We start from the raw sequence: 19,180 nt of genomic DNA, 5'->3' as shown, positions 1-19,180 counted from the left end.
TGTCACCCCAATCCAACTCCCTGGCAGGAAGACTCACTCACCTGAATAGCCTGAGAGTCACCTGGGAAAGGAAGATGACAACATGAGTTCCAGGAGGGGAGGAAGCGACCTTCTGCCCTCCACTCACGGCCTTCATAGTCTACACACTCTCCCTGGATCCCTAGCAAGATGAGCAGCATACAGCACACAGCTCTTTTTACCTGCCTCACCTGTCAACTCCCTTTGGGGGCAACCACCCCAGAAATCCAAGGCTAGAGAGCATACAGGCAGCCCAACTCACCTGTCAGTTGAAGGCAGTCTCCCGCATTCCTTCCAGGTCTCCAGAGACAGAAGTCCCCATCGGCCAGCCTCATTAGACCCACAACAGACCTCCTCCCTGTGGCCCTGATCATATGGGTTACTGTCCATCCTCCCTACTCTGGGCCATGGACTAAGGGGGAACTGCTAGGAAGGGAATGTGTTGCCTCTGACTGGGCTAGTGTCCGCGTCTATGGCCACTGAGTTCTGCCCTCACTTCTCTGTAACAGATTCTTGGAGTAATTCTGGCAATCTCCTAGTTTTCTTGGTCTAATAGCTTCCAGGCTTCCTGTACTAGGTGACCTGGGCATAAGTTTTCCAGAGCACCAGCCGGAGAGCTCAAACAGAGGCTCTTCCTGGCCCATACATTGTGAGTCTGGGTAACCAGGCAACCATGCTGAAGTTACTGTCCTGGGAACTGTAAGGAAAAGGGGTATCCTTAGGCATCTCCCCCAGCTCAGATACCTTTGTCAGGGAGGGTCTCAGCCTCAATCCAGGTGTCGGTGACTGCCCGGAGTGGTTGTCTCTCTGCTGCCCCACGCAGGGGTCCACTGATCTTCTGTGTCTGTTCCCTTAAGGGGCTAGCCAGTTCCTCCTCCTCGGCTTTCCTCATGGACAGGCGGATGTCTGAGCTGGAGTAGGTGTAGCCATGGCCGGCAGGGCAGATCTCCCTGAAGGCCTCTAAAAAACCGACAGACGATGAACTGAGCTGTGCCATTCCTGCAAGAAGCCTAGGCCTCCTTCCCCTGCTTCCTTCCCTCAAGCGGACAAGACAATTGTGGCTGCAAGGAGAGACCCAGGTCTGGAATATGGAAGTGTGGACTGAGCCTTCTGGCTGGGGAAGTGGCCACTGGCTTTGAGGAAGTAGCCTAGTGGCCAGGGCTTGGGTGAGGATGGAGTTACCTGTGCCAGGGAGGGGACACTTTTCACACTTGTTGCCCCAGGCTTTTCCCACACGGCTGCAGCAGCATATCTGCTTGGTGATGCGTTGTATCAAAGGCAGGGTGCAGGTGCCAGACCCCAGTGACCGGTAGCATAGTCCCTGTTGCATGGAGACAGCCTTGTCCGCTGCAACAGACAGGGCGTGTGGGAAGGGGCAGGTGGCCAGTGGGTGGAAAAAGCACAGAAGGCAGTGGACAGAGGTGAGGTCAGCCATAGGCATCAAGACTAGCCTAGCTCATGTCTCACTCTGGAAGTTCAGATGCTCACAAGAACTTTAGGAGGAATGGCAGCAGTGGAGTGCTCCCACATCTGCTCCTGGGAGCTACCTGACTCCACCCTATGTTCTCACCTTTATGTGCGAGCAGGACCTGGGAATAGAGTTGTTTATCTCAACCTTCTGTATTTAGAGGGCTCTGTGTGTGTTTCAGGATGGGTAGAGGGCAGCGTGCTCTGAGGGCCACAGACAGCCTTTCTGGGAAGATGAGACAAGCTGAGTACCCAAGACATGCTAGAGAACTTTGAGGACAGGGACCTTGTCTGGATCATCTTTGTCACCTGGAGTCACCCATGTGTCTGGTGTATATGGTTGTTTAATAATGCATGTTGAATTGATGCATAGATAGCTCATGTAATTAAACAACTGAGTACTGAATCTGGGTGTGTAGCTCAGTGGTAGAGCCCTTGCCTGGCATGCCTAAAGCCCTGGATTTCATTGCCAGCACTACGCATATACACAAGACAGAAAAAGAGAAAGAAAACCCTATTGAATCCATAAACCCCCATGGAGCTAAAAGCAAGTGAATATTAAAAAACAGTCTCTTGCTTATTGTCTCAGTAGGAAAAGATACGGTCAACCAGGTTGAAAGACACTTAAATCTTTAGAGGCAAACCAGACTATCAGAGGACAGAGAGGTAATGACAGCAACAGCTAAAGTTGAGAATTAATGATTCTGAGGAGTCCTGGTCAGTTCAATTATCTGCTACCTGCTGAGTTACACAGCTCCCTGGGCCTGGGTTTCTTTAGCGTAGAATAATGATGGTGGTGTACCATGGATTTCGGGCACTCAGGCTTACCTGGGATGTGTGCCAATGCTATAGAAAAGACTTGTTCTCTACAGGTGTTCCTTACCCCTCCCTTTTCCCCTTCCCCTGGGCCACTTCCTGATTGAAGGACTGACATAGATACCCCTGGTCACAGTGATTGGGATAGGGACAGGCACTTGAGAAAGTAAGCCCCCTACTGCTCAGCTTGGGACTTTTCTTGTATTATTAGAAAACAGGTGCCTGGGGTTGGAGAGATGGCTCAGTGGATAAGAGCACTAGCTGTTCTTCCAGAGGTCCCGAGTTCAATTCCCAGCAACCACAAATGGCTGACAGCCATCTACCATGGGATCTGACTGATATACACAAAATACTTTAAAAGAAAATAAGTGCCCATGTTCAGACTGGGAGTCCAAGGCTGAGAGCCTAGGGCATGTGGAGGCCACCGCTGAAGGGGCTAGGAAACCAACACAGGAAGCAGCAAGAGACTTCCAAGGGCACCGTGGGGATCTGGATTCAACCTACAAGGTCACATTTGTCCCCCCTCTCACTTCCTAGCCACTAGCTCTGCTCATCAGTTAAAGCGGTGGGAGTTGTGTTTCTGTGACTCCTGGCCAAAGAAGCCTTCTTCACAGGGTCGTAGAGATGAAATGCAGCAAGGCACACAACCATACCCTGGCAAAGGTCAGGTACTACATACACACACATCCATCAGCCCCTGAGCCCTGGATCCACAGGGGCATCTCTGGCTGCAGTGGCCACTTCCCTTGGGCTACTGTGGGAACAGGCTCTATCTCTTTGATCCCAAGATGGAGTATAAGAAAGCTGGTCCAGCGATCAGAGATGGTTTTACTGCCCTAGTCAGGTGGCAGGAAGTCACCAGCTGGCCTTCTCCACCTGTGTGTGTGTGTGGGGGGGCGTTAATCCTTGGAGGAAGCTGGAGGGAAGAGACTTTGGGAGGAAGAGAAAATAAGGACAGAGTCTCTCTGCTTCTCCATATTGCTGTATTGGGGTGTCTTCCTGGCCTTCAGATATGTTGGGTGTTAAGCATCCTCATAAAGAAAGCTTTGTTTTGTGTTGTTTTTGCCATTGTTGTTCTGAGACAGGGTTTTGCTATGGAGCACTGGCTAACCTAGATATCACTCTGTAGACCAGGCTGGCTTCTGCCTCCAGAGTGCTGGGGTTACAGCATGCACCACCATACCCAGCCTGATAAAGGAACCTTAAATGACCTGGAAAAGGAAAGACCATAAGGTCCCTGGGGCCTTAATTATGTACTATTGCCACCACAAGCAGACAGATGTGTTCTCACCATCCTGGTTCTCCTACTCTGGGCTCTCACTGCCTCCTGTCCCTAGAGATGTCAGGTCCAGCCACCGTTTCTACAGGCCACTACCTCTGGGTGGCAGCAGAGTTTTGTTCCTCCTATGACCTTCCCAGATCCAATAGCAGGTACTTTGTCAGCCAGAGAGCTCTGTGAGCCAGAGGTCGCCTTGTTCCTGAGGTCTTGTAGGGACTGATTTTATTGTGCTCTGCTCAGGCCTTCCTTGTGGAATCAGTTCTACTGTCAGGGGGGTGAGGAAGGGCCTGCCAGCCTGGGCCTCTGTCCGCCGGAAACCACAGAGGTCACTGGAAACAGCCACTGGAGTTTATATGGGAATATACACACATGCACAATGCAAGGTCACAACTCATGAGATGCATGTGTTCGTGGTTGTGGGGCTATATGCAAAAGGGACCATGGAGCAATGTAAAGGTTCTGGGGTACAGCAGTAACACCACTCTACCATGTACATAAAAATATCACTCGGGGGCTGGAGAGATGGCTCAGTGGTAAAGAGCACAGGGTGTTCTTCCAGAGGTCCAGGGGTGTGAATCCCAGCACCCACGTGGTAGTTCACAACTATCTGTAACTCCAATTTCAGGGAATCAAATGCTCTCTTCTGGCCTCTGCAGACATAAGGCACACACATATTACATGGACAAACATGCAAACAAAACACCTACATACACACACAAAAAAGTAGTAGCCATGTGACCAACCATGTTGCTAAGCTAGCATGGCAGGTTAATTAGCAGCTATGGATCAGCCAGACAACACGCACCTTCAAAGACAATGGGACAGCAAAAAAAGATGGAAATGATTAGAGAGAAAAAACAAGACAGAAAACATGAACCCTTGAAAAGTTTTAGAAGAAAAAGCCAGTAGAAAGTGAGGAGGCAACTTCCAGTCCCAACTCCAAGCTGATAGCAGACACTAGCCCTGGGCACGAGGCCATGAAGTCTTGGGAAATTTGCCCCTCTGGGTCTGAACTGTGCCCCTGGAGGTTGCCTCTCACCCCTGGCCCCACCATCACTCACATACACAGCGGCTCCTCGATGGATCCAGCATGAGGCCAGGCCCGCAGGTACATAGGTAGCTGCCCCTGGTGTTCACGCACTCTGAGTCCTTGCACAGTCGCAGGGTCAGGCACTCATTGATATCTGCAGGGGTGGAAGAATGTCCATGCAGCTGAGGCCAGATGGTTGGGAGGGGGCTGCACACATGCAGGGTGAAACCTCTCTGTGCGTCTTGGCTTTCTCCCTCGAAAAACATGGATCATGATAACAACCACCTGACCGTGATGACAGAATAATTAAGTAAAACAATTGTGAACTGCTTCACTAAAGGGCACATAGTAACCATCTCAGCTTGAAAGCTAACATTTATGGAGTGCCTACTGTATGCTTCATGCTCTTTGGGTATTTGGATATGACACTCCTTTTAACCTTACAGACAGTTTTATCTGGTTCTTCTGTCCTGGTTTTATAGATGAAGAAAAGCTCCAGGAGTAACTTGCCCAGAGTGACTCAGTTCTTGGTGACTCTGGCATATGGCATGGGGATTGAGGAAACAGGAAGACAATACTGTTCAGATTGGAGGGTGGCAGATGGGCAACTAAGTCCCTTGTGGTTAGCTTTCTTCAAGAGCTCCTGAGCAGTTCTGCAGGGTGGGTGTGCAGGGGGCTGGAAGGAAGAGGCTGGGGGGACAGAGCTGAAGGGCTGAAAAGGAAGGGGTAGGATCAGCAGGAGGGTAGGAAGGCATGTGTCTGGTACCCTCTGCCCAAAACAGACTGCATGACCCCCCAAGACCAGCAGAGGCTCCTGTCTACCCTCGGATAAAAAAGGACTATAGCTTTGTCCTGGTGTCTAAAGTTATGTTGCAAAATGGGAGCTCAAACCCTTGTACTCTGAGCTCCAAGTTGGGGCATTTTGGTGATGGTTCCTCTGTTGGGGACTACGATTGCCACAATGATGGTGAACATGAAACATTTGTGAACAGCACCTGCTTCCATAGCAGGGTATAATTTAGGTAGCCCAGTGCCACCAGAACCACTGCTCATCCTTAGGCCTTGAGAAAATTAGCACAAGATGAGGTCACAAAAGATGGCTTCCAAGAGGATGTCCTTGGCAGGATGTCTCATGGCAGCAGAGGCACCTAAACGATGCCACTGAAAGTAGCAGGTGGGGCTGGAACATATACCTCCAGCTTGTGCCTAGACACATCTAAACACGAGCTGATCTGCCTCCCCTGTGCCTCAGAAGCTTCAGGGTTCCTCATCACCTCCTCCAGGGAGCCCTAAAGCAGGGCACGGTATCCAAGGCCCTCCCAAAGACTATGGGTGAGCAGGTGATTCTCACGAGACACTGTCACCTCCTGTGTGCATACAGGCTGTTTGCCCAGTGTCCCTCAAATGCTTCAGGCAGCCCAAACTATCTATCCCTCTGCTTTTCCTTCTGCTTGGGAGATCTGCACCTGCTTCAGCTGGGCAATTTATGGTTTACTGTGGTTTACTGGCCTAGTGCTACATCTTCCAGGAAGCCTTCCTTGGTCCTCCCAGCCTGGATTAGATACTACCAGGGGATCCCATGCCACCCATCAAAAACCTTCTCAGGTTGTGTTTAACTAGGTGTTGTGTTCTCCTGGTCACAGAACTGGGTCTTCCCCATCATTGTGTACTTTAGCAACTAACGCAGACTGGATGTGGTACCCACCTCTTGTTATCCACAACTTTAGAAGCAGAGAGATGGGGCATGTGGCTGAAGAAGTAGGGTACGCTCTGGGGTTGAAGCTTGGGAACCTTCCTTGAAGCTTTGTGGAGGACAGGCAGGGAACTCATTGAAATTCCAAGAATGAAAGGCAGAAAGAGTTCTCCTCACACTCACTTAGACTCTGGGTCCACTGTACCCAAAGGAGTTTAATGCTGGGTTAGCCAGGGCTAACAACTGCTTTAGGCCTGGACTGAGTACCTTTTCTGATCCTCTAGTCAAATTCCCTTCTGTGACCTGGTACCCCACAGATAGATGTCACTAAGGCTTCTGCAGGTTCATCTCTCTGGGAGAAAACTTCAGAAAGGGGCCTCAGGGCCATTTGGGACAATATTATCTCCAGCATAGTTTTATCTCAGCCATACAGACAGCTCTCCACCCAGTTATTGAAGTTCTCTGAAGGGAAGTGGCCCCAGCTCCTGCTGATCCTGCCAGTTCTAGAACCATTACCAACAGGAGATCAGAGGTCAACACAGCTCTAAAAATCATCGGAGCCATCACTCTGCCCCTCCCTCTGTCCCTAGGCCTGGTCCCTCTGTGGGCTCTAATTCAGGCCACCCCTGCCTCTCAGCTGACCCCAGATCCATCATCGAGGCCATCAAGATGGGGGTGGAATTAGGCTTCATGATCCATCTATCGCTGCCGCCTGTGCCTCCCTGCCATCCCTGGCTGTGGGCTGAGGCATCTGGGAAGGAGACCCAACCATTTAACTGTGCTCTGTTGGGAGGAGCCTACAGAGGTTCCCATCAGCTCATTTCGATTTCAGCTCCACTGTGGTGGAAATAGGGTTTCCAGCCATGGTTCAAATAGAAGTGGGTAAGGATGGTTGTCCCCAGCGCCCTGCATCTCTCAGCACCCTCAAGTAAACGCTGATGCTCTAAGACCCCCAGGACCAGCCCCTCTCACAAGTCCCAGAAACTGGGGTTTAAAGGTATACAATAGAGACCTATCAAGCAGCAACAGGTGCTCATCCCTTCTGGGGTGTGTGTTACCCAGCATTAGCAAACATAATCACACCCCCTGCTACCCCCCACCCCCGCTTCATCCAGTCCTTGGGCCATCCTTACCTTGGCAGTGGCTGAGGTTCAGTCTCTTGTACCCTTGGGGACACTCCAGCTGGCCATTTTCTATCACTGGAAAGGCTGAGGAGCGAAGATATAGACAGGTCTCATGGGAGGGCCTTTGAGCTCACCTACCAAGTGGTCGCAGCCTGGGTGTCCCAGGAGCTAAGTAGCCTGAGTTCCTCCAAACATCTCCCAGGGCATCTGTTCTGCCTTGCTTTCACAGAGATCCTCCTGGCTTGTCTTGCTTATTTTTGGAGGCAATATTGAGTGAAGGCACAGAAAGACAAATATAGCCTGATCTCATATCTGTGTGGAATCTGAGAAAGGCAAACGTACAGAATCAAAGAGGGAAATGGCGGGAGTAGTTTGAGAGTTGGTAGTCTAAGGGTGTGAATTTCAGGACAGGTAGGATGACTCAGCTGCTAAGAGTACTTGCTGCCAAGCCTGACCGCCTGAGTTCAAGCCCCAGAACCCGCAGATTGTAACGAGAGAAGCAACTCCCACAGTTATCCTCTGACCTCCACACCCATACTCCTGGCGTGTACACACCACACATACACATCATGCATGAGCATGAACACATACAAAACAAATGAACAAACAAATAAATGAAAAAATAAAGTTATGAATTTCAGAAGAGAGGAATAAGTTCAAGAGACCTACTTATTTAACATGGCAACTATAACTGATAACAAGTTGAAATTACATAGTTGAAAGCCACTGAGATTTTAAGCAGCCTCACCCTACCCCTAACAAACACAAAAATAATTGAGCCGATTAGCATGCCTATCAATGCAAAGCAATACACATATTTGTGTCTGTGTATATGTGTGTGTGGCATATGTATATGTCCATATGGGTGTGATACATGGAGGTGTGTGCCATGTAGATGCATGCACAGGACAGAACTCAGTGTAGACTCGCTCTTGGATTGCTTCCCACCTTGTTTTTTGAGGTTAACCACTGCACAATGTATTCTCATTTCAAAATATCATGTTGTCCACAATATATATATCTATATGTATATATAGATGAAAATATTTTTAGAAATTGAAGTAATACTTTATACCCATAATCCCAGCACCCAGGAGGCTGAAGCAGCAGGATCACCTCAAGTTCAAGCCCAGCTTGAGACAGAGCACAAGACCTGGTCTCACATAAAAATAATTTGTTTTTTGAAATACTAAAAAAAATTGCCGGGCATTGGTGGCATGCACCTTTAATCCCAGCACTTGGGAGGCAGAGGCAGGTAGATCTCTGTGAGTTTGAGGCCAGCCTGGTCTCCAGAGCAAGTGACAGGACAGCCAGAGCTACACAGAGAAACCATGTCTCAAAAAAAAAAAAAACAAAAAAACAAAAAAAACAAAAAACAAAAAACAAAAAACAAAACAAACAAAAAAATCATTTCTCATCTGCATCTTTAACCACATGTATAGCTATAATACTAATGCAGTATACATTCTACCACATCCACATTTTGCAACATAACAGATGGTCAAACATGCTTTGCTTGTTTTATTAACTTTTTATTTAGAAATGATTATAGATACACAGGAGGCATCTGAATGCAGATTGGCCAACAAGGAAATGCTATCAGTGTTCCGATGCTAACACGCATCCTGCTTTGATTTCACAACATCCCTCTCCTCTTACATCACAGAGACAAAAAGCCCCTATTGATACTAAATAGGAAGAGGAAAAACATGAACATTGTTTTAGAGTGACAGCCCTGTGAGTGTGTCACATCTTGGGTTTGATCCCCAGCATTAATGGAAGAGAGAGGTGGAGGGAGGGAGAACTTGAGTCATAATTCCTAAGCCAATAAGAGAGACTATGAGATGGCGCAGTGGCTCAACACACTTGCCGCCAAACCTGACAACCTTAGTTCAATCCCCAGGAGCCACAGGATGGAAGGAGAGAGCTGACACTCTAGCTCCTGGGGATCCCGCGCCCTCTACTGGCCTCCATGGGTCACCCAGGTGCACATACCAGCACAGAGACATAAAGATAAAATGAAACATTTAAAAATTAATGCAATTTTTCTGGGCAAGGTGGTTCACACCTTAATCAGAAGACAGAGGTAGGCAGATCTCTGTGATTTTCAAGAGCATTCTGGTCTACACTGTGAGACCCGCCCCCCTCCCCCCTCTCAGAGAAAAAGAGGAGGAGGAGGAGGAAAGACTGATGCTTTAAATTGCACAGGCAAGTTTGAGTGTCTTGGGTCTTTGTTTTTTGTTTTTTGTTTTTTTTTTGAGTGTCTTTGTTCTTACACATGTTTTGTTTTCAGTGCTGAAGACAGAACTCAGGGCCTTGTACTTAACATTAAACTAAATTCCCAACTCTTCTTGCCCCACCCTTTGAATTATTGTCATTATTATCATTATTTAGACAGGGTCTCACTGTGTAGTGCAGACTCAAATTCTCTATCCCCACCTGCTTCAGTCTCCCAAATGCTAGGAATCTAGGTGGGTGCCACCATGCCTGGCCTACAAATGTTTTTCTAAGTGCGTAGCTTTTACTTATCAGCCCCTTCTCATGGCACTTAGGGCGAGGTTTGTTATCAATGGGAGCAGATTTTGCATCTCACATAGTCTTCTTGGCCAATTGGCTTTTGCTGTATTTGTCAGGTCATATATGACAGGCCATTGTTTTTAACATGTACTCTGCTGATGACATGTCATTATAAGAAGTGTTGGTGCTGTGCTTTTCATGATTGCATATGATTATATCATTAGCAGTCTCTTGGGACCACAGGCTCTTAGCAGGAATTTTCTAGAGTCATTCCTCTGCTCTGTCAAGACCGACTTAGTTAATGCCAGGCAATAGCCAAGTCCAGGAAGCAGAGCAATAGGAATCACAGTCACTGTAACACAACATAATCAAACCCATGGAGTGCCAGTTGCCTGGAAACCCCACCCCAGGGTGTGCTGCATGCCCAGCAAGACACATGACAGTCTTACATATGGACAGATCAAGTGTGGCCATACACTAACCAGTAAAGCTTAATGCTCCCTTTACTACTAAAAAAAAATACAAGTTGAGGTTCTAATATTTAATGACATGATCCATCTTCTCTAAAGTTTCACTTGAGGCTGAAGGTCTGGACTAGGACACCACTCAGATTGATAAGTGTGGATTCTGAAACACTGAGGATGGGATAGAAGGATGGGAGTAAAGCTGGGGACATACACGTCCCTGGCCTGGGGCCTGATGGTATGTATTCAGGACAGATGGCAGGGGAGAATGAGAAGACTTTGTCAGGAGAAAGTCAGAAGGCTGGCAGATTGGATGGAGGCAGCAGACATTACGGAGAGCAGAAGGTGGGAGAGAATAATTCAGAATACTTGCCTGGGCTGGGGAGTAATGCCAAGTTAGTATTTGTGTGATGTCTGAGTACTGAGGACACTGGGCCACACCGTCCTGTCTGCTTCTCACAACAGTAACCAACAGGAAGGTTTTTGTCCCCAGAGCAGGAAAGCACAGACCAGGAGGTAAGAAGGCTGGCAGGAGCTGAGTTGATCGAATGCAGACTTCTGCCACAAAGGTCAGAGAGGCAGAGACAGAGGCACCCAGAGAAACAGAGAGGGAAAGGAGAGGAAAGGAAGGAGGAGGGGTTGAGAAGGGGGCACCTTCTCAGGGAGGTTTCATTACGTCAGAGGCCAGGGCATATTGACGTATCTCCTAGATGTCAAGAGGGAGCAGAAACCCCGGATAACTGGGAGAGGAGGAAAGAGAGCTAGGCTAGGGCTGTGAACAAGAGGAGCAGCAGCTGCTGGAACCTGAGGAAAACCGTGGGAGCTCCAATCATGTAAGCTGAGAGGACCCAGCTATGGGCACAGAAGCACAGGCTCCCTCTACAACGGAGCTCCTGCCGTGGAAGGAGGCTCTCCTCTCACTGGGGTGAAGAGAAATGGTGCATTGGCCGTGCCCTGAAGGCCCAGCTACTATCTCTAGTGGATCTCCCAATTTTGGCCAACAGTCTCCACATTAAACTAGATATTTCTGTATATTTCCATACCTTTCACCAACCTTCCAAAATGACCCATAAGGGATAGTTGTCAGCTTCTGTGAAGCCCAGTCCAGCACTGGTCCTGAAAAACCAGCATGTATCTCCTTGGGAGAAGGAGCAGGAATTCAAATGGCCATGAGGCCTGGGGCGAAAATTCATCAGCTACTGACTCATAGGGGTGAGGGAGGCAGGTGCCCTTCCTGCACATTCCCAGGGTACCAGCCTTCCCTGCTCATAGCATTTAACATGTGTTGTGGCCACTAGCCTGTCTATCTGTCTCCCTCCTGGAGCATAAGCTCTGTAAGGACAGGGACCCCCATCTCTAGTGCCCAGTACCTGTAGCAGTCTGGACACTCAGACCAAATAGAAACAAATAACAGCAAATCCCAAAACAGACTTGCTGCCGGTGAGATCCTATTGTAAAGGTTTTACATAGCAATGTATTTAGCCCTCATAATAGCCCTTGGGGGTACTTAATATTCTCCCCCCATTTCATAGATGAGCGAATGGAAGCAGACACAAGCTGGAAGCATGCTTAAGGTCAGCCAGTGGGTGGATGGAGCTGCCATTACGAATGCCAGAAGGCTAGCTAACGGAGTTGAAATTCAGAGCCATCTACTGCTTCAGATAAACAAAGGCATGTTTCCATGGCAAGCCTGGGGGACTGTGCACACACAGAACTCCGGGGTCTAATGGAGGCAATAGGAAGGTATCAGCCTGGCGGGAAGGCTGACACCATTCCCAGGGCCTTCCCCGACTTGCTTTTTTTTTCAGGAATCAGGAAAAGGAAGGGAAACAAAGTGTCAGGTTGAGGCTAGAAGATCTCATCAGATGTTTGACAAGTGCACAGCATACAGAGTCATCAGAGGGAAACATGAACAGCCACACCAGGTCAAGAATGTAACAGCAGCTCAGAGGAGGATTTGGGATCCGGAGATCTGGAAAGAGACAGTGGCTACAGGTGGCTGGAGAGATGGCTCAGACGTTAAGAGCATTTGCTGTTCTTGCGGAAGACCCAGGTTCGAATTCCAGAACCAACAGGGAGGCTTACAACCATCTGTAACTCCAGCCCTAGGGATCCAGAATTTTCTTCTGGCCTCCTGCATGCACAGACATTCAAGCAGATACAACACACATACACGTAAAAATGAGTGTGACTCCAGTGGACGTGTCAAGGATATAGGGGAGCTTCAGGGTCCTCACAGTTGGTACTCTGACACCTGACATAGCCAAAACATCTCTGAAGGGCCCAGTCAGGATCATCTTGAAACTCTAAACATCTACACCGTGTAGGGCAGGTGTGGGTAGTATTTCTGATATAAGAAAAGGGCTGTGTGGCTCTGAGCATCTCTGGTCCCCACCCTTGCCTTTGCCTATCCCCGGCTCTTCCTGCTACTCACAGATGGGGCAAAAGAACAGAGCACCCCTGGCTGTAGTCTGTCTTACCCTGCTCATTCCATCCTCAGCTTCTGGGACTCCAGAGGAGTCCTCAACAAAGACAAACTAATTGCTGAGACAGTTTTGGCCCTGATTCCTCAGGCAGAGCTGGGAGGAGACAGTGAAGACATGTCTGGCCACAGGGCTATTTACACTATGCCAGTGTCGGCCTGTGATGACAGATGCCCACCGCAGGGAATATGGAGGGTGCCTGATGTATCACTTCCCTGGAGAATAGACTCATATTTGGCCCGGGAGGCCAGGCTTGGGCTTCTGAACTGGCTGGAGGTTGGCCCCAGATTTGCACACCTCAGGCAGGTGGGTTTGCTGGAGGGAAACTTCACTCCTTTGGTAGAAACGGTGTGGGAGCCCAGGGCAGCCAGACACACAATTAATTCCTGACTTCACTCCAATTTGGAGCACATTTCTTCCTCTCTTTTAGCCGGCAGTTCGGCATAGAAGTGGGGACAGGAATTTAGTTTGTGAGATGCTGTGAAGATTTGCTTTGCTGAAACAATGGATGTCAGACAGAACTTCAAAACTGGCTCAATTCCAGGAGTTAGCTACCCTTTCCCTCCCCTGCCCCTTCATCCCCCTGCTCTCCCTCCCTCCCTCCCTTCCTTCCCCTCCCTCCCTCCCTTCCTTCCTCCCTCCCTTCCTTCCTTCCTTCCTTCCTTCTTTCCTTCTTCCTTCCTTTCTTTCTCTTTCCTCCTTCCCTCTTTCCATCCCCATCATTCCCTCCTAGCCGTCTTTCCTTCCTTCCCTTCTCTTCTTCCTTCCTATCCCCTTAAGTTGCCTTTGACCACGGTGTTTTATCACAGCTACAGGAAAGTAACTGATACAGAAGATGGCAAACTCTTTCTCGGGGAATTATGGCAATTCTAAATGAGCATTAAGTCCCTGAGCACAATAGCCACGACTTCGTAGCAATGATCATGCTGTCCACAATTTCGGACATTCTCTTCGATCAAATGCCATGGCTCCCTTCAATGATAATAGACATTCTCCTCAAAGATGGCCCCCATCTGTTTCCTTAGAGAGGCCAATGTCACTACAAACATCAAGGTGGAGAGGGCTCTGGGCAGACACTAGCTCACACGTTCTAGTCACCCATGCTCCAACCCTTCCTGGAGGAGGTCAGAGATGCCACATATCACAGTCCCACCCCTGCAAAGCAGGGAGGGAGCTAGCTTAGCCTGGGACACAATTCCCAGGCGGCTTCAAATCCTTTGGAAGAAGCCCTCAGAACACCGCCCAGCCAGAGATAATACTTGCTCAGCTTGACTGGAATTCGGTAAATCCCATTTCTCCAGGACAGGGGACTGGTGTCTCAACCCAGGTCCAGGAGAACATAAAAACCCCACCCCAGTACAGCTGTTCCCCAAGCTGAGGTCCTCCAGCTTTTAAATGCCTGAGCCAGAGCTCCAGAAATCCACCTACAGACAGTGAATTACACAAGGCCAGAACTCCAGAAACCCACCTACAGACAGTAAATTACAGAGCTCCAGAGCTCCAGAAATCCTCCTACAGACAGTAAATTACAGAGCTCCAGAGCTCCAGAAACCCACCTACAGACAGTGAATTACAGAACTCCAGAGCTCCAGAAATCCACCTACAAAGAGTAACAGACAGTAAATTACAGGGTGCCAGAGGCAGGAGTCAGGAGAAGACAGACCTAGACTTCAGGTCCTTCATTAGGACTCACTGCAATACGAAGGCCTTCTAAGTGCTCCAAATAGTTGCTAAGGAGCGTTAACACTGACAATACTATCATCATTGCTGCTGTGACTTGCCCTAAGGTTCTCTGCCCCAGACCTCCCCAAATCCTCACAGACCCAATTTTCCCCAGGACTGACATCACACAAAGTTTTTGGGACAAAGTTTTTGTCCTGTGATCTCCCAATAAATCTTCAACCACACACATAGGCACCCATCCTCTCAAGTCAAGCTACTTCCCCACCTCTGAAACATCTGTCCTTGATAGGTTTACCTCTTGCACGGAGGATCTTTGTATCTCCAGGCACAGGGCATTTTACTGCTGGGCATTTACAGGTTCTAATAAGTTCCCCCCCTTTGCTCAGTTTCAAGTTGAGCTCTGCTTTCTAGAAACATCTACCCTTTTACCTTTTTCTCCATAGGATCTTTCAGAAACAGCTTCCCTCCTTCTACATAGGGCAATTATTTGAGCATGCCTCCATTAATACTTAGGCCTGGATTACATGCTGCCAACCTGCCTGCCTGACAATTTTGATGGTCGTGATCCTTCATGCACAAGTAACTCATGAAATATGAGGCTGAAAAAAAGAAGAAACCAAAAGAAAAAAAGAACAGCAACCACAAAAGAAATACAAAGATGGTGCACATACTCTCAGTATGCCTCCCAGTCTAGTCCCCTAGGTTGTGTCTCTTGCAAGCAGGTCCAGGTTTTCCCAGGACAATAAGATCTGGTCCATCTGAGGATCAGACATGCTATGCTTTAAGTACTAGCTTCACTTGCAATCCTCACTCTGTAATTTCAGAGGAGTTCTTCAGCCTTCTTAGGGCTGTGTTTTCCCATCTGTTAAATGGGCTTCAAGATCCCCAGCTTGTGCTTGTGCAAATTAAATGAGACAATGCAGGTGAAGTGATGCTTCAGCAAATGGCAGGCATTAATGTTCCCAAGATGCTGTCTTTCTTGAAGGACAGAGTCTGCAGTCCCTGGAGAACCAGGGAGGGGGGCCTAGGTTCTGAGGTAAACCCATTCCAGGCTAGGCAGATGGAAAGATATTCTCGTGGCAAACAGCTGGAGCCCACCACCGCAGGTCTAGAGCCAAGTGCCAGCCCCGCCCGTCCCAGCATAGGGGCCTTGGGGTTGACATAGTCAGTGCCAAGCCTGATGAGGCAGCTGCCAACTTTCCAGTTAACCCAGATGTCTGTCTTATATGGAAACTCAAAAATATGGCCTCAATCAAAGTGGCTCTTGAGAGCGGTGTGTTCCCAGACTCTGGCAGGACACCGAAGAGACTCTGGGCTGGGACCTTTTACTAATTCCCTAGGGTCAGGAAGGCAGGGATTGGGCTAAATCCAAGAGGTCACTGGGGGACATGCTGTATCACTCATTCAAAGGGAGGGGGAAGGAGGGATTCACAGTGGGTCTAGACCAACTCCTGGAGCCATCTCCTTGAGGAATGAGGCTCTGAAATTCCTCTAAAAGAAAAGGGGATTGTCTGTGCTGTTGCAACTGCGACTTCAGGGCAGTCCTTTTGTACATTAGAAATAGCATTCGGGGCTAGAGAGATGGCTCAGCCGTTAAGAGCATTAGTTGCTCTCCCAGAGGTCCTGAGTTCATTTCCCAGCAACCACAGGGTGGCTCACAACCTCTGTAATGAGATCTGGCGCCCTTTTCTGGCCTGCAGGTATACATGCAGGCAGAGCACTGTATACATAATAAATAAATAAATCCTTTAGGGGGGGAGAGGGAGGGAGAGAGAGGGAGGGAGGGAGAGAGAGGGAAGAGACAGAGACAGAGACAGAGACAGAGACAGAGACAGAGACAGAGAAATAGTAGCATTCTACAGGGACTATCTTCAAGAGTCATCCACAGAGTCTTGAAAGACCAGTATGACCTGGGGAAGCCATGGAACCATGTGGGTCCTAGGCTGCCCATTCTCTTGCTCCAACTGTGACTTGATTATTTTGGGGAAGACAAGGATTTCCCTAAGAGACACAGTCCCATTTTATCAGAGGAGAAATAAAAGTAAAGCCACTAAGGAAAAGAATGTTCTAGAATCCAGAAGTTCTGCTTTTCTTGCCAAGCATCCCCCCAACTCATTCAGCGGTTTCTTTTGTCCTCCAGTGCTTGCACAGTAGCTTGCTTGTCATGCCACTTAAAGAAACACCCCTGCCAGCCCTGGGGTAAGGTGTGGAGCTCGATGTCTTGGCAAACTGTCAACACAAACAAGGTTCCTCAATGTCTTGCCCTCTTCCCCGTACAGTGCACGGCTGCACTTTCATGGGTTTGAAATGTTTATGTTGCCCTGGTCTTTGTTATTTCTTGCTCAGTATGCTGGAATGCTTGCCCTTCCAGGGTCTGTACCCTGCTGCCCAGCTTGCTGAGCTGTGCCAAACACTTGGGGGAAGAAAGTTGGGGCACCACCTGAGAGACGGAGGGGAAGAGCTGAGTTTTAAGTGTGCATATGGAGGCTCAGTCTGTGCTTTGCACCATCACATACGTGTAGTAAACAGATCCAGAGATCTTCTCCATTCCCACTGAGGCTGAGGGCCAGGCCCTGACTGGTCAAAGATGGCTAGCTCTACTAAGATCCAGGTCCTTGGTCAACCATTGGGCTAATCTCACAGTCCAGACTGTGAGTGGGACAGGTAGGCAGGCAAACAGCCCCCAAAATGCCAATGTTGGCCTTCTCACTGACTTCCACCTTCCAAGTGAGGAAGTCTTTCAGAACTTGTATTATGGTCACTGTGCACACCAGGCCCTGCTAAGAGGAGCCTGTCAAGGATGGCTCACTGACCAGAGCAGTCCCCACAGCCTGCATCTCTGCGTCCTGAACCATCAGGGTCCTATTCTCCTGTTTAAATCCCACAACCAGTAGTCTGGAGCCCAAAGAGATGGCTCAACAAACCCAATGACCTGAGTTCAATATCTGGAATCTACAAGGTGGAAGCAGAGAACCATAAGTTGTCCGCTGACCTTTACATACATGCATGCCTTTTCAAGAACTCGTGCGAGCACACACACACAATCAATCCACTAATATCACCTGACAGGTCTCATACACCAACTTCACTGTCAGAAGAGAGACTGACCTCAAGAACCCACAGGGCCCTAGGTGTCCCCTGAGCCTATCAGAGAGCTAGTGATCAGCTGTTTTGCTTTTCTGATCTTCAGCTTGAAGTCTGAACCCCACCCCTTTGACTGTCCTCCCTCTAGTCACCCTGTATGTTACCTCCTCTAAGAAGCTTTCCCTGACTCAGCAGCTTCAGCCAGAGCTCCCGACCCCTCAAACAGGCAAGCTGTATACAGCAGAAAAGCTCTGCATCCAATGGAGTCACTGACACCATAGAATGAAGATGGCTCTGGTCTAATTCTAATTAGGAAGGGTCCCCTTTCCTAATTAGTACAATGTGCCCCAGGGCCCATGAGTAGCCTGGTTGCACTGTCTGTCCCCACAGCACTCAGCATTGACCCAGATGCTGCACTAGGCTATTTCTAAAGACAACCTACAGCCCATGAGGCTATAAGCTTGGAGAGGGGAGGCATTGCTTCTACCCCATTCTCCATGGTCACTCGGCACCTTCACACCAAATGTGTCTTCATCAGTGATAACACTTGAGGGCTAAATCAAATGTGGGATATGGAAGTCCCAAGAATTGGCTTGAGGAGGGAAATCAAGAAAAGAAGAAAAGTGGAACCTGCACCCCAAATGTCCCTGGCGTCTTGGGGAGTCCCTGAGTAGACTGACATGAGTCTTCCCAGGGTCAGTTTGTCGCTTCTCCCTTTCTTGAGGAGACATCACCATCACCATCATCATCACCATCATCAACACTCAGCCTCCCTCAGTATCCATGAGAGATTGGCTCCAGAACACCCCACAGATATCAAAAATCTGTGGTCGCTCATGTCTCTTATACAAAACGGCATAGTATATAGCCCAGCATATACCCTCATGTAACTTTAGGTCACGTGGAGATTGATTATAATAGTTTATGCATTATAAATTATTCGTAAATTGGTGCTGTGTAGTTTTTAGGGAATAGGATAAGAAAAAAGTCTGGTGTGTGTTCAGTAGAGAGCCAACTATATAGTAAACAAGGTGTGAGGGGAACAAGGCTCACGTGACTGCTGTAGACACGGGATCCCAGTAGGGTGGAAGGCTACGAAAGGACATGATCGCATAGCAATTATTCCATTTTGTGTGGGTTCAGCATCAGGCTTCAGGAGAAGCAGATTCAAGTTTTACTTTTGGAACTTGGATTGTCCTTCAAATATTTTTAAAAATCAGTTATGTTTTTATTTATTTTGTGTGTACGTGTACGTGTATGTGTAGGTCATTGGACAATTCGTGATGTCAGCTCTTCCTTCCACTATGTGGGTCCCAGGGATTGAACTCAAGTTGTGAGGCTTGGTGGCAGGTGCCTTTACCTGCTATGCTATCTCACTGGCCTTGTCTTTCAATATTTTTGACTCAATATTGGTTGAATCTGCAGTTACAGAATTGCAGATGTGAAGGGCCATCTATAACATGTACTGTGTAGTCCTTCTCATGTACTCATCATAGCAACCCTGTAAGGCTGACACTATTCC

The 19,180-nt window shown here is 48.6% G+C and overlaps 1 protein-coding gene across 5 annotated transcripts in view; it reads right to left on the bottom strand.

The window, feature by feature from the left end:
* Nucleotides 1-19,180, bottom strand: part of Ltbp2 (latent transforming growth factor beta binding protein 2) — a 96,246-nt gene that overhangs the window by 24,762 nt on the left and 52,304 nt on the right. For all 5 annotated transcript variants that reach the window (XM_035445299.1, XM_035445300.1, XM_035445301.1 and 2 more), the window contains 5 exons: nt 7,437-7,511; nt 4,642-4,764; nt 1,201-1,365; nt 763-978; nt 42-61 (listed from right to left, as the gene is read on the bottom strand). In XM_035445299.1, the coding sequence (XP_035301190.1) occupies nt 42-61; nt 763-978; nt 1,201-1,365; nt 4,642-4,764; nt 7,437-7,511 (599 nt within the window). The remainder of the gene's footprint in view (nt 1-41; nt 62-762; nt 979-1,200; nt 1,366-4,641; nt 4,765-7,436; nt 7,512-19,180) is intronic.

The sequence above is a fragment of the Cricetulus griseus genome, chromosome 5, assembly GCF_003668045.3.
Source record: "Cricetulus griseus strain 17A/GY chromosome 5, alternate assembly CriGri-PICRH-1.0, whole genome shotgun sequence".
Lineage (NCBI taxonomy): Eukaryota > Metazoa > Chordata > Mammalia > Rodentia > Cricetidae > Cricetulus > Cricetulus griseus.
The sequence above is the reverse complement of the archived record's forward strand: the minus strand, read 5'-3'. Positions and strand labels throughout refer to the sequence as shown.